Below are 14,862 nucleotides of genomic sequence, written 5' to 3' on the forward strand. Positions count from 1 at the left end.
CCTTTCGTTACTCCTTCCATATATCCACGTCTTTCAAGACCATTTACGACCGACACGGATGCAAGGCGCCAGGCGGGAAGCGTTGGTTCGAAGACTACCCCAAGCTGACTTGGCCGACGCAAATACGCATACATCACGATTCCAGAGAAGACGAACATGAAGTGGAACAGCACATCTTATTCCCATTCAACAAGTATGCAAGCTCTCTGTCCACCATATCATCGCCCTAGAAAAGCGCCATGCAGTTTGGCGGCGACAGAACTCCTCGCGGATGGTTCAGTGGGCTGGAAAGTGACGAAGAATGTCCACCGATTCAGCTTCTTGCACAAGTCTGCCAATCGTTCCAGATCAAACATTTCGCCGATCGGAACACTCCAGCCTGCCAGACAATAGTGGTGCATCGACCTGAAAGGCGGAAAAAGAAGAGTCAGCGATCTTGCGCACCAGCTCAGCAGCATTTCTCCAGTCTGTGTCTTACCAGTCATCGTCTCGATTTGGCCGCACTTCGACACCGACACCATCTCCGGCAACAGCTACGATATGGTAGTCCCACATGAACCGAGCTACTGCCTCGCTCTGGATCAGGCCACTGTGTCTGTGTTTTTGCGTCTGGGTCTGCGTCCGGTACTCCTCCTTCTGGTCAAGAGTAAGGGATTCCCAGGTCTTGGTGCCGCCGTACCAAGCTCTCGTGCCATCTCCCATGTCCGTGGAATAGTGGCGGAATCTGCATCATACGATCAGCCTGCCGTGTCGCGCAGTGCTCCAGCAGAGAGCCATACCCATCCCACTGGCTCGAAGCCTGAGGATTGAAGCGCCAGATGTCGTCCCAGGCAATGCCTTCATAATTCGGAATCGGCACAATCTCATGCTCACATCGGAATCGATTGAATCCTGCGATGTGTGTAAGCTCGATGATCTACATTGAAGCGTGGCGGCGACATTCTTACCAGGCGTTTCCAGTCTTGTCATTTCCCAGTTCACGCATACTCGCTCCCCTGTCCGGACTTCGGACTTGACTACTTGTGCCACATGTGCTGGAATCAGATATCTCATGTGCTGGAGTCAGATATCTCAGCATCGCAAGACCTTCATCTCTGCTACCCTTCTCTGCTGACCAGAAGCGCTTTGGGTCTTTCAACTCATCAAACTTGGGTAGATCAGCAAACGACATCTTGTGCGAAGGTGAAAAGGGAGACTGCGACTGGGCTTTGGACTGTTGTCATGACACGCTGCACTGTGGCTCGGTGCCGCGTTATAACGGCATCTCGGCACAGTGAGCTGTAAGAAAAGCAAGCATTTGACGCTATTGCCGACGGCGATCCGCGAGCTGGTAGTACTGTGGTAGTCTGATGCGAAGCCAGCTTCCACATGCCGTAATTGTGCATTCAAGCTTCGCATTCTGATTGCCGATCGTTAGCCGGCTTCACCGCATTGCAGACGCGTTAGTGATGAACAGGGATGCTGCGAGTAAAAAGATGCTTGATGACGAAGAACACATGGCATGCGCGATACTGAGTCGAACGACACAGCGATGTGTTGGCAGATCCAAAGCTGTTCATCGATGGGGTCCTGACATATTACAGATGGATGTCCTTTACCAGCCTTGGTCGCTATCGACCGCACTACAATCAACTACGAATTGTTCAAGATGCAGAAGTATTGGGGACTTCGTGGCTCGCGTGTGACGAATGCCGCCCTTGGTCTGATCGTTGGCCCCGCGTACATCTGCTATGGATACAACCAAGGAGTCGCTGGCAATGTCTTGACGCTCCCTTCGTTCGTGGAGCAGTTCCCTGCTCTGGACATCATCAACACGACGGGAGCACAACAATCGCATAATAGTACTGTTCAAGGTACGGTCCAGCATCTTCACTACACTTCATCTTGCTGACAGTCCGGCTGTTTCAAGGCACCGTGATTGCATTGTTCGTCCTCGGCTCCGCGTTGGGTGCGCTGGTGTGCATGAAAGTCGGCGACATGCTCGGTCGACGAATGACCATCTTCTATGCAACTATCATTGCCATTGTCGGAGCAATCTTGATGGCCTCGTCAACCACTCTGGCGCAATTCATCGTCGCAAGACTTGTTCTTGGATTCGGTAGTGGCGGACATACGGCAACCGTGAGTCTACCGAATGAGGGAGCCTCGCAGGCATGACTTCGAGCGTGCTCTGCCAGCTCCAGATCGTTGCGCTTGACATAACTGGGACGTTTCTGACCTTACTCTTCGCAGATACCTGTCTGGCAATCCGAAATCGCTGGAGCAGAGCACCGTGGTGCATTCGTCAACGCCGAGGGAATTTTTCTCGGCGTCGGAATCGTACTCGCACTCCTGCTCGACTTCGCTTTCTTCTTCATCACCGGAAGCACAGTCAGCTGGCGCTTCCCATTTGCGTTCCAGCTCATCTTCCTCATCGCAGTCCTGGGCTTCGTCAGGACCTTGCCAGAATCTCCAAGATGGCTCGTGAAGAAAGGCCGAATCGAAGAGGCAAGAGAAGTTTTGGCCGTACTGAGTGACTTGCCCATCGAAGACGAGTCGATTGAGGCCGACATTGCGATCATGAAGCAGTCTTTGGCGGCGAACGACCGAAAAGCCGGCTCTTTGCGGAACCTGTTTCGCATGGGCGAGCAACGCATCTTCAATCGAGCGCTGAGTGCAGTCTTGGGACAACTGTTCCAGCAGATGTGCGGCTGTAGTCTCACGGTTGCGTATGCGACCGTCATCTACGAAGAACGTCTAGGCTTCGGCGCCGTGAAAGCCAGAGGTCTCGCCATCGCGATGCAGAGCCTTCTCATCGTGGGCGGTACCGGGACAGTCGTTGCTGTCGATCGCTTCGGTCGGCGGCCGCTCATGCTCCTCAGTGCCACGGTCATGACGATCTGTATGGCAGTCCTGGCCGGAGCCACCTCTCTGCCGGAGAACACCAGCGCGCTGTATGCCGCCACGTTCTTCCTCTTCCTCTACACTCCATTCTTCGCCCTAGGATTCCTGAGTCTCACCAATCTCTACGCTACCGAGGTGGCTCCGCTGGAGTTCCGTGCTGCCATCGCCGGCATCTCGACTGCCACATCCTGGATGGCAAATTTTGTTGTCATTCTCGTCACGCCGATCGGTTTCGAAAATATTGGCTATCGCTACTGGATTGTGTATGCGGCCATCAACGCTTGCATCGTTCCCACGGTGTACTTCACATTTCCAGAAAGTACTTCTCTCACGTTGGAAGAGATGGATGAGGTGTTTAGTCGATCGAAAGGGATGCTCGACCCACCTAAAGTCGCAGCGGCGTTGAGAAGGGCGAAGAGAACTGGCAGTGTGAGCGACTCGATTGAGAAGATGGTGGGCAAGAATTAGGATCGAATTGCTTTTGCTTGTCTATACCTTTGTCCTTTGAGTGCAAGCGTCGAGCGAAAGCCATGTCGCCAAGTCGGCACTGTTTTGGCATTATTCGGCTGTATCAAGCTTGCTGCTTGCTGAATAAGATCCGAGCTCGAGACGTCTTCATGGTCTGATAGTCTGCATCACTTCGCCCGTCCAAATCCTTCCTGAAACTCCGCCGCAGTCATCACCCACCCTCGATTGTTCAACACCTGGGTGACCAGCAGATCGTGGGCGCCAGGTTTCGGATCCGCACAGGCGTCCGACATGGTAGTGACAATGAATCCCAGATCACTCGCCGACAATGCGGTCCATAGTACGCACCCACTCGTGCTCAGTCCAGTCATGATGAGCGACTTGATGCCCTTTTCCATTAGATATTCCTGCAGTCCCGGAGATCCCATCGCAGAGACTTGGCCAAGACGCCTGGTGAGAGTCACGTCCCCTTCGTCGCCGTCGAGAAGTGCCGCCGGCTCGCTGCCGCCCTCTTGCCGCAATGTCTCTAAGAGCCCGATAAGTCTGTCGCGGTCTTTGTATGTCTCAACGGGTGTGCTTTCGAGATCGAGCGGAGCGTGGATGACTTGTATGCCTTGCGTATGAGCCCAGTGTCGCATATTGACTGCGATGGATGCTGCTCGCTTGCCCAGATCTCCTGCGGCAACATTCACAAATTGTTCGTGAAAGTCTAGGAGGAGTAAGGCGGTTTGTGAAGCGGTGTATGCTCCTGGCGAGGACTTGTCTGATGCGTTGAAGGCCATATTTATTTCGACTTCTTGACAGGTCTCCTCACTGCATGTTCGACAATGTGGCTCGTTGCGAACTTTGAAAGCTGGCGTCATCTGCCTGCCTTGGATGAATCAGCTCGTAAGGCGTGCCATTCCAGGTTGCAGCTCGACACGCGGCGGGGCCAAGCTCATTCGACCTTGGACGAGCTATGGTACGAGAAGGCCGCTTCATCGAGGCAGACTTGGATGGCCGGCTCCGTTGTTTCTCTAGAATTGTGGTACACGACTTCGCCATTCTCTGCTGGGGAGTAGTGATGGTGCCATCGAAGTGGAGCTGATGTCGACTTCACTGCTGGGATTAAGCGGGACCGATCATGGATCTGGCCGAACCACGATACGTGGACCGGGGTGTATGTTGTCGGACTTGTCGATAGCATGAAGGCCAGCCGGTAGACTGCATTCGTATGTGCAAGTTATGTCGTTTTTATGTTCTATCACAAGTCGAGATACCTTATGCCCCATGCACTGCACGAGGGGGCGCACTTAGCGCGGTATCGGACCAATGTCGTGCATTTGGTACCTCGCAGGACAAACCAGGATCAGCTTCCACAAAGCTGCAAGTTGAGGCTGTCGCGCCCAATCGACTGCAGGAAGATCAACCTTGTGCGGCCCACTCCTGCCATTGTTTACTTTGTCGCCCGGTTTACTCTCTTGTACAGCGAACATCCCTCTCAAAATCGACTCAACGCGACGCGACGAGACGAAATATCATTCTTGTTCACGACCATGAACGGCTCCACCGACATACGATAACGATCCACACCCCACATTCAACGCGACAGGCATACGGCGCATCAACAACATCACTCGAGATCCTCTTCAATGGCGACCATCATCCCCGCGGCGCCCGCGCTGTCGGGGGACCTCTCCCTCTTCCATACCACCGATCCACTGTTGGGAAACTCGCCAGTCCTCGTCTTCTACGGCCCTGCCGCGACCATCGGCGCAACGAGCTCGCGCATCCAGGTTCACATCTTCACACCAGCCGGCCTGGAATCCTACGCGCGATTATCGGTGTCGCCCAACTCGCCCTTCTACTCGGCTGTTAGCAACCTCCCACGAGAAGAGCAAGGCGACGAAGTGTGTCGAGGGTTGGCATTTGGATTGAAGAAGTACTTTTCGGAACTGTCTGGCTCAGTGCGGAAGACATGGTGTGCGACGTCCAAGGCGCCTTCGCTTGGCGCATTGTTTGGTGACGATCACATTGCTATTCTAGCGACGCGCATGGTTCGGTCTGAGAACGTGGACGATGTTATCGCAGATCTGTCAGATGCATTCTGCGAACAGAAGCTGTCATGGATGGACGTGGACGTCGTGCTTCCGTCTGGATCGATCAAGGAGGTGACGAATACCGCGGAGGATATCAGCGACGAGGAGATGCTCAGGCAGCAGTATGGGCGATATGCAGACCTGATTGCAACGCTTGGGGATATCTCTTTCCTGCCGACGTCGAAGGTGAAGCGAGCACCTTCAAAGGCCACGGCAATCGGCCGGAGCGCTTCGTTCCTCAAAGATCAGAAAGAGAAGGTCCGCGATCAGCTGTCGGAATTGTTATCGACTGAGGAGAACTATGTTGCGCGATTGGAAGAGCTTAAGAGCTTCTTCGAGAGTCTCGGCGCGGATTTGAAAGAGCGACACCAGCAACAACTGGCCGAGGTGTTTCCAGCGACCATTAGCGCCATACTGGACGTCAACGCTGGCTTCCTCGACGATCTTCAGACTCGAATTAAGGATACCGCCGAGGCTGCTCTGCGAGACATCGAGAGCGCGAGCAATGAAGAGGACAGTCGATTTTCTGCAGCAACTCCTCCAGATGCTTCTGGTCTGGGCAGCATTGCGCAATGTCTGTGCGACTGGCTGCCAAAGTTCGCGGGATGCTACAAAGACTACATGAGTACGCACGCACATTCGTCTCAGACTCTGCGGAAACTCTTGCGCAACGGAGACTCCCTCTCGGTAGAGCTGCAAGACATCGGCGAGCAGAAGCTTACTTCTCTTCTGATCGAGCCCGTCCAGCGACTGCCACGATACAATTTGTACATCGACAGTATTGCAAAGCAGCTGCCTGTGAAGCATGCGGCGCTCACCTCTCTTCTCAAAGCTCGCGACTTGGTCACCGAAATCTGCGCGGAATCAGAAGGATCGGAGGCCTCTGAAATGATCGCTCGGCTGCAGGCTCGTACAACAGGGTGGCCGGTCGATATTTCTATCGCCGGCAGACTGGTCACCGCAGCTGACTTTGTGGAGCTCGCACCGCCGCACAGGCTTGGTACCACAGATAGCGCTCGCGGCATTCTGCTACTCTTTACTGATGGCATCGTCGTCGTCGAAAAGACCCTCAAATCGAAGGCCACGGCTCGTGCTCTGCTGGCCGAGATCGAAAGTGGCTCTCTGCCGTCCAAGTCAGTCGAAAGCCTCTCGGAAAGCGGTGGCGATCTATTGTTTGTGCGTCGGCTACAGCTCGATGCGGTGCAATGCTCGGAGAGCCATGACGGTCAGGCTTTGCAAATCCTCAGCTTCTTTCAGCTTAGCATGGGTGCGGTCCCGGCGCAAGAACCCATTCTAGACTCATGTCAGACTCTGCAATTGGAGAATGCATACGACGGACGAGCAGCACGATTCGTCGAGGAGTTCTCGAAAGCAAGAGTGGAAGCTCGCTTCTCAGAGGCCGAGCGTGAGTCGTGCAGTTGGGAGTTTCGAGCCACGAACCCGGGATCGGACAGCCTTGGACTTTTCGCCGCAATCTTCGAGGATTCCAAGCCTGACTTCGTCGCATCGAGGATGGCATCTGCCCAGGTGCGAATCATCGTGGACATCGATCGGCACGCTTCACCGCCAAGAGCCGGTCAAAACGGGATACGGACGGTCATCGCTCTCTCGCCTAATCGCGGAGGAGACTGGCGAATGACGGTCGATTCGGTCGATGGAAGTGGCGGACGTGAACATCTTCAAACCCCTGATCTTGTCCCAGCTGTACAGAGGAAAATTGCAGCGCTCACAGGTCTTCGCCTGTCAATCGACCAAACAGCCACAACAGCATGTTTGCTCGACAGGAACGCCGATGTTCTCTTCTCGATCGACACCCAAAGCGAAACACCAAACGCCCAGCAGAAGCCAACTCTTATCCCGCGGGAGCGCTATCAGCGGCCCAAGTCGCCCAAGAAACTCCTCTCGAGCTTTCTTTCCAGCGTTGGACCTGGCATCGAATCACCCTTGCTTGCCAAGAAGGAGCTCCCGAGCTTGCCTGTTTCCAGTACGAGTTCACGACATTCTACCTACATCATACCGAAGCCGCCCAGCAGGGAGTCAAGGCCGTCTTCCAAGGAGCAGAACACATCATTCTCGAACATGTCATTCTCTTCAGTATCAACGGAGCAACTTCCATCGCCTGTCAAGAAGCTGGAAGAGACGCTATCAGCATACATACTTGCGCTTCATGCGCGCAAGGGCAACATCGTCGGCAAGAACCTCAAGATGCGAATCGTCGCAGATGAACTCATGGTCAGTGAGCTGTACAACAGCTTACTGGAGGATCCGAACATGATGGTGCTGGCTGCCCAAGCGCCACTTGACGTGCTCTTTGCTGCGTTCGAGAAGTTCCTCAACAGAGTCTGGGTTGAGCATATTGGACAGGTCATTCCAAGCGCTATATTGCAAGATATTCAGACCAAGGCCGAGACCATGTTCCCGACCGACTTCGACCAGTACTTCCGGACTGCGCTGGCCAAGCTTGCCCCTCAGAATCAACGTGCATTCAAAGCCATCATGAAATTGCTGGCGGATCTGCTTGACGGCACCGGCAATGATGGCGATCGCGGCATCTTGACTGCCGCTTTCGCGGAGGTTCTTGTCACCGATGGCAACCCTCATGAGTACATAGCGCTGATTGATCGCTTCGTCGATGATACCGACACGTACTTTGGTGAGCCTGTGGAAGAGCCGATCAGTCACAAACACGATACAGGCTCCGTCAGCTCTCACAAGAGGACACGATCTGCAAATTCAGCTTCACTCACAAGCAACACATCTTCCCTTCGGCGAAAGTTCGGCTTCGGCACATTATCGAGGGAGAACAGCAAGACTGAAGAATCAAAAGTGGCATCTGTGTGGCGAACCCTCAGTAAGAGTACGCGCGGTGATGTCAGTCCTGGTGGGAGCTTGAGCAAGGCTTCCCTTGGCCGGTCAAGGTCCATCGACACTGGTGATCGTCCGAAGTCTCAAGAAGGGCTCAAGGGCTTTGGCACGATCTCTACCAACAACCTCATGACCATCGGCGAACACCCAAGCTTCATTCCAACCGGACCTCCTCGAAAGAAGCGGCGTAGTTCGCTGTCTGATTTGAAGGTCTTGAACGGTGCATCAAGCCGTGAGCCATCTGCGCCAAACACGCCTCACCGACCCACTCTTGCTCCAAGCGCAATCGAGGATCTGCCTACTATGCCGCCCCTCGTGCCGTCTACGCCTTCTTCCATTCGCGGAAGCTACGCTCGGTATGGCACACCACAGCAATCTTCGCCTCGGTCACGGTTGCCATCGTCCTTTAGGAGAGACCTTTCACCCGGACCGAACAAAGCACTTGCAAGCACCGAGACTCTATCACGGCCCAAGACGAGCGGTGACAAGCCGGATGAGGTTGTCATCACAGCACGACCGACCTCCAACATTCCAAGCCTGATGCCCAAACCGACCTTCATCCCCAAGTCTTCACCCCGTGCCGGCCTCTCCGAGCGACCTGGAGCCGGCAATATCGTCAAGCAGCCATCTCCTCAACCTGAAAAGAAGCCGGCCTATGTCCGACGCAATACCAATCCCGATCTCTCCGCTTCCTCTCTCGCGCCTCGCAAGCTTCGCATGCAGTCTCCGCAAAAACTTCGCGAACGCCTTCAGAATGAGCAAAAGTCCATCGCCGCCGTGCAGGACAGCTTACAAGATGAACTGTCCAAAATCGGTAACGAGCTGACCGCTTCATCCACGACTAACAGTCCTCTCCGACCCACCACCTCCCGCGCCAATAAGACCTTCACCGGCCGCAGCCACCTTGCCTCTATCAACGGCACGGGTCCCAATACCATGGACCTCGCCCAGCGCGTCCTGAAAATGGAAGCTCTCCTCCCGACTCAAATTGACGAAGCCAACCAGCGTATATCTGCCATCCAGACGGACTTGCAGTCCTCTCTCAGCGTCTCCGAGAACAAATGCAAAAAGCTGGATGAGCTGTACCGAGAAGCGAACGGCGAGAATGAGGCGCTCTATTCGCGCTTCAACGAGGAGTTGGGACGGGTGTTGAAGGTCGTCAGGGGAGGGGACGGGGTGGAGGAATTGAAGAAGCAGTTGAAGGAAGCGCAAGAGGAGGCGGGCATGTTGAAGCGGGAGACGATGAGGTTGAAGAGGGAGAATGTGGGACTGAGGGCGCAGTTGAGGGAGTGAGGTTGAGAGCTCGTGTTGGTGGATTGGGCTTTTCGTATGTCGGGTTGTTTGATGGCGTCGAGCTGATAACGAATTTCTTTGCCCTGTTGGCTTTACGATGGAGTGTATCTTAAGCTGGCAGAACGGAACGACGACGGTCGGAGAAAAGTTCTATTGTATACATTATGGAATGAACCAGTCCAATGTACTCTACAGTGTTTGTTAAAGCTACCGAGTCCTGGAAGAGTTCGTCGATAGGTACCTGTAAGATCGCTGTAGTGACGCAACGTGGTACAAGGATGGGCCATCAAATCTCGGTCTTACTCTGACGAGACCTTGTATCTCGCCAAATCAACACGAAAGTTTCGGATCCCAGTGGAGTTCGTGCAAGGAAGCGAACAAACAGATAAGAGATCTCTCGGCTTGGCGTTGGTGTGCTCTTGCCAAACAGGGCAGGGATGCTTGATCCGATGTGCTTGCAGCGTTTGCATGGGAGACGCGCGGTGAGAAGTTCGTGACCTCCTCTCTTCGTTGATCACCTTGTTCCGTTCTCGACTCTCTTCTTGTGTGCACAATTCGACTTCGTCGGCCGACTGTCCTTACTGACAATACTTTCATTCACTTGCGCAACGACATTGGAAAGCTTGTTCTCCACACGGTTCGATCTGAGATCTCGACATCATGACACGAGTAAGTTTGCGACTTCTTGGAGGGTGACTGTCAGACTCAGGTCAGACTTATGCTGATACCAACATCAGTTCAATGTGTTGGCTGCAGTGTGCTCGCTGTTGGCTACGGCTGCCACTGCTCTCGACCCGATCAGCGTACAGCAGCAGCAATTCATCCAGAAATCGGGAGAGCGATTCATGATGATCGGAGGTACACATCGTTCATCCATTCAGGCCACGCCCCCAATCCCTGACATCTGGTCGAACAGTGGACTACCAGCCAGGCGGTGAAGGAGGCTACGGTACCGGCGCTGGCGACCCTCTCAGCAACTCGACCATCTGCCTCCGCGATGCAGCTCTCATGCAGCGACTCGGCATCAACACCATTCGCATGTACAACCTCGATCCAACCCTCAACCACGACGAGTGCGCCTCCATCTTCAACGCGATCGGGATCTACATGGTCGTCGACGTCAACGCACCACTCGCGGGAGAGTCTCTCGACCGCTCCCAGCCCGAGGCCTCGTACACCACCAGCTATCTCACCCGCATCTTCAGCATCGTGGAAGCATTCAAAGACTACCCGAACATTCTCGGATTCTTCGCTGGCAATGAGATCATCAACGACATTCCCACCGCTGGTCCAACTCCTCCGTACATCCGTGCCGTGCAACGCGATCTCAAGAATTACATCGCCGCGCATGCGTCGCGCAAGATCCCTGTTGGCTACTCCGCTGCGCAGGTGCAAGAAGTGTTGCACGATACCTGGGCTTACCTGGAGTGCGACAATGACGGCGACAATTCCCGCTCCGACTTCTTTGGTCTCAATTCGTACTCTTGGTGCGGCGACGCTTCGAGCTTCACCATTTCGAAGTACAATGTTTTGGCCGACTGGTTCAACAATTCGACTATCCCGGTCTTCTTCAGCGAGTTTGGATGCAATACCCCGAGTCCGCGTCTTTTCCAGGAGATTCCGACGTTGTACGGACCGCAGATGGTAAGTCTCAGGAAGTGTACAAGGCATGCGGCGCCCGAGATTGTCTCGAGCCATTTCATGTCTTAGCTCATATCACCTTGTCTTTTCAGCATCGCTGACCCTCATGTCCTTCTTAGGCAGCTCTCTCCGGTGGACTTGTGTATGAGTGGACCCAATCACAAGCCGGTAAGGGAATCAAAGGACAGAAGGCCTGCCAGCGGTCCGCGAATTGTCCTTCGGACTATGCTGGCAGCTCTGCCTCTGCCTCTGCTCCTGTTGCATCCGAGCCATCGCTGACACTTCCGCCCTTCTCTTCCAGACTATGGTCTCGTCCAAACCGAAGAAGACGGCTCCCTCAAGCTCCTCGCCGACTTCGACCGCCTGCAAGAACAATACAACAAGCTCAACATCACCCAGATCACAACGCAAAACGACACAGCCACCAACCTCAAGCCGCGAAAGTGCTCGAAGATCTTGATCTCCAACGACGGTTTCAGCTCAAATTTCGATATCCCGGAACCTCCCTCCGGTGCGGACGCTCTCATCAAGAATGGCATCAAGAACCCACCCAAGGGCAAGATCGTGGAAGTCAGGGACACGGCTGTCACTGTCAAGGTGTACAAGTCGGATGGAAGCGAGGTCGAGAACTTGGAGATCACCATTCAGGAGGGAGCTAACAGCCCGGGCAAGAATGGCGATGGATTGGAGACGGCGAGTGCGACCTCCACGAGTACCGATGGACCGAAGCCGTCGGCGACGAAGAAAGGCGGTGCTGGAGTTGTGAGAGCAGTGGGAGGCGGATTCGGAGCTGCCGCAGCTGCTTTAGTATTGGCGCTTCTGATGTAGCGAAACTTAGGCCGCAGGCGATGGTGATGGTCTCACGGAGGAGGGTCTCGCTCCAGAGACGGAATCCAGCTCGATGTTGATGACCAGTCAGAGTATATGGAGGCAGAAGTCCTTATTAAGCCATCGGCATATACGAGGAAGAACCATAAAGCATATACAGAAACATACATGATCACCGTGCGAAGACAGAGTGTGATGTGCTTGGTATTGTACGAACAGTGATCTAGATGCCTGAGGCATGACGTGGAACTACTTAGTCATGCGGTGAATTTACGTCCACATTCCCATCTTTCTCTCACTCGACTTTCATCCTTCAACACGAGAGACTGACACCGCCGGGGGGCACGCGCCTCATCGAACTCGTGGAGCAGGAAGCGCCCCAAAGAACATGCTTGTCACTTCATCCTTTTCGGCTCCTGAACTGCACCCTTGTGTTCTGCGACTGGGATTGCCAGACGAACCTACAGAACCTTGCAGACCAGAGCACCGCCGCTGCTTCCAATGCCCATCATTGTAAAGCATCGATGTGCCACATTGCTCAAACACTTCTGGAGTCTCTCGTATTGATCTTGATGCAAGACTTCGAGATCTGAGCATCCTGCTGTTTGCAACCGACTTTTGTCTCGGTGACATGGAGGTATCAACATCCCTACCACCGAAATGAGATGACCGTATGGCCTGGTGGTTCTCAACACGCTTCATCAGGTGCACGCATTGGTGGAAGTTATCTAATACTAATCTTGCAATCTGCCCGTGTCAGACTCAGATTTTGGTCCTCCCTTCCTGAAAAGATGCAATGCGCTTTTGAGGCTTCACTTCTTCCTTTCCCTTTTTCTCTCTCTGTGCCTCTCTGTCCAACACGCAATGCACTTCTTCCTCGTTTTCGCCGCCTTCGCGGCCGAGGCATTCGCCTTACGGAGCTCGATGCTGGGTGCCGCGCGGGTCAACAGCCTTCCAAACGTCTTGAAGAATGTGGCGAGGGACACTGGTCCAGTGAAAGGATATCCCAACATCCAGCAGGCCGAATTTCAGCAACCTCTTGATCACAATGATCCCAGCAAAGGCACCTTTGCCATTCGATATTGGTTCGACACAACTTACTGGAAGGGCCCTGGTTCGCCTATCGTTTTGACGACCTATGGCGAGACTGATGCGACATACTACATCAATGGCCTGACCAACAGAAGCATGGTCGGGGTTACAGCAAAAGCGATTGGCGCTGCCGCAATTCTCGTGGAGCACAGATACTTCGGCCAGTCGATTCCGGTGGACAGCCTGACGACTGCCAACATGAAGTACCTGACCTTGGAGGACTCGCTCAAAGACCTTTCGTACTTCGCCCGCACCGTCGAACTGCCTTTTGCTAGAGACGCCGGCTGCGCCAGCAACGCTGCAGATGTGCCATGGGTATTGATGGGGGGATCATATGCCGGATCTCTGGCCGCCTGGACGGCAAAGCTCTTTCCGGACACCTTCTGGGCATACTACGCTTCTAGCTCAGTGGTGCACCAGACCGCCGCCTTCTGGCAGTTCTTTGAGCCGGTCAAGCAGAACATGCCGCAAGACTGCCGGGACGACGTCACGGCCGTCATTGACCACATGGACGAAATTCTTATTCACGGCTCCGAACAGAACATTGCCGATTTGAAAGCTCGTTTCGACTTCCCGGCCAAGATAGACAGCGTCGACTTTATGTACGCTCTTGCGAGGGCGCCTTCGCTGTGGTTCCAAAGGGATATCGCCAGCGAGGCCAAAGAGGGCGCCCCGAGGGCTAAATTCCTCGTCTGGTGCGACTACGTCGAGAATGCCGTCAACAAGTCCAGTTCGTCGACCGCTGGACCCGTCGGCGTCGAAGCAGCTCTCGATGGCTATGCCAAGTGGTGGCATGAGCTTGGTGCAAATGAAGCTAAGAGCGAAACCGGCTGCACTCCGGATACTACCAACTTCGACTGCTTCGACACAACCGAGACCGGACCAATAACAGACAGGTCTCTGAGCCTCGCAGACGATATTTCATACTCGTGGATGCAGTGTAGCTGGCCGGACGAGAATTTCCAGGTCGGCGCGCCTCCGGGCATACCGTCTCTCCTCTCGCGTTTGATCACAGTTGAACACCGCCTGACGAGCTTCTGCGCCAAGTACTTTCCCCCCGGACCCAACGGAGAGACGTACGGCATTGCAAAGGGCCTAACCGCAGAGGACGTCAACGCCTACACCGGCGGCTGGGACGTGAGCGGCACCACCCGCCTTATCTACGTGAACGGTGAATACGATATGTGGAGAGCAGGTGGCGTGTCCTCAGATCAGCGACCTGGTGGGCCGCTACAAGATACTCCACAGATCCCGGTCAAGGTCGTGCCAGGTGGATTTCATTGCAGTGATTTGTCCACAGCGAATGGAAACGCGAGTCCGCGTCTGAGACAGGTGCAAAATGAGGTCGTAGCGCAGTTGGAGGAGTGGGTTCGGGAATGGCCTAAGAGGGCTCTGCTACAGTGATGGGAATGGAGGGAAGAGTTCCGATGAAAGCGAGCAGATGTACTCATTGAGCGACATACTTGTCGCAACGCCAACATTTGGGACTGAGGGAACTTCACTCGCAGCGGGACTGATTATTGATCATCACCACACACACTCTCTCGGCACTGGCGAAAACATGTATTGGTTCGTCGGCCCCCTCGAATGTATGAAGAACATGCGCGAACTTCGGCTACAGCAAAGATGGTCCTGCTAAGCATCACCTTCTTCTTGTCCGTCCGGGGTCGGATCGTTCTGGCTCTTGTGCCAGCACGAGACCCGACAGAGCTGC

The 14,862-nt window shown here is 54.4% G+C and overlaps 6 protein-coding genes across 6 annotated transcripts; 4 read left to right on the plus strand and 2 right to left on the minus strand.

The window, feature by feature from the left end:
• Positions 1 to 54: 54 nt before the first annotated feature.
• Positions 55 to 1,171, minus strand: MYCGRDRAFT_110722 (uncharacterized protein; the record flags this gene model as incomplete). Its single annotated transcript, XM_003849702.1, has 5 exons — positions 55 to 405; positions 479 to 724; positions 780 to 891; positions 948 to 1,034; positions 1,102 to 1,171. The coding sequence occupies 5 exons, from the start codon at positions 1,169 to 1,171 to the stop codon at positions 219 to 221; spliced, it is 702 nt and encodes a 233-aa protein (XP_003849750.1).
• Positions 1,172 to 1,648: 477 nt separating this feature from the next.
• MYCGRDRAFT_47207 (uncharacterized protein) lies at positions 1,649 to 3,351 on the plus strand (the record flags this gene model as incomplete). Its single annotated transcript, XM_003849316.1, has 3 exons — positions 1,649 to 1,853; positions 1,910 to 2,121; positions 2,233 to 3,351. 3 exons carry the CDS (start codon positions 1,649 to 1,651, stop codon positions 3,349 to 3,351), a joined length of 1,536 nt encoding a protein of 511 aa, XP_003849364.1.
• Positions 3,352 to 3,518: 167 nt separating this feature from the next.
• Positions 3,519 to 4,133, minus strand: MYCGRDRAFT_87466 (uncharacterized protein; the record flags this gene model as incomplete). The annotated part of the gene is made up of 1 exon (XM_003849701.1): positions 3,519 to 4,133. The coding sequence occupies one exon, from the start codon at positions 4,131 to 4,133 to the stop codon at positions 3,519 to 3,521; it is 615 nt and encodes a 204-aa protein (XP_003849749.1).
• Positions 4,134 to 4,982: 849 nt separating this feature from the next.
• Positions 4,983 to 9,587, plus strand: MYCGRDRAFT_75458 (uncharacterized protein; the record flags this gene model as incomplete). The annotated part of the gene is made up of 2 exons (XM_003849317.1): positions 4,983 to 7,171; positions 7,250 to 9,587. 2 exons carry the CDS (start codon positions 4,983 to 4,985, stop codon positions 9,585 to 9,587), a joined length of 4,527 nt encoding a protein of 1,508 aa, XP_003849365.1.
• A 483-nt stretch (positions 9,588 to 10,070) lies between these two features.
• On the plus strand, positions 10,071 to 12,194 carry MYCGRDRAFT_75460 (uncharacterized protein; the record flags this gene model as incomplete). Its single annotated transcript, XM_003849318.1, has 5 exons — positions 10,071 to 10,256; positions 10,325 to 10,445; positions 10,504 to 11,235; positions 11,352 to 11,396; positions 11,530 to 12,194. The coding sequence occupies 5 exons, from the start codon at positions 10,248 to 10,250 to the stop codon at positions 12,054 to 12,056; spliced, it is 1,434 nt and encodes a 477-aa protein (XP_003849366.1).
• Positions 12,195 to 13,076: 882 nt separating this feature from the next.
• MgSCP4 (serine carboxypeptidase) lies at positions 13,077 to 14,534 on the plus strand (the record flags this gene model as incomplete). Its single annotated transcript, XM_003849319.1, has 1 exon — positions 13,077 to 14,534. A coding segment is annotated over one exon (1,458 nt), but the record flags the coding sequence as incomplete, so codon positions are not given.
• Positions 14,535 to 14,862: the final 328 nt, after the last annotated feature.

Source organism: Zymoseptoria tritici, chromosome 9 (genome assembly GCF_000219625.1).
Source record: "Zymoseptoria tritici IPO323 chromosome 9, whole genome shotgun sequence".
Lineage (NCBI taxonomy): Eukaryota > Fungi > Ascomycota > Dothideomycetes > Mycosphaerellales > Mycosphaerellaceae > Zymoseptoria > Zymoseptoria tritici.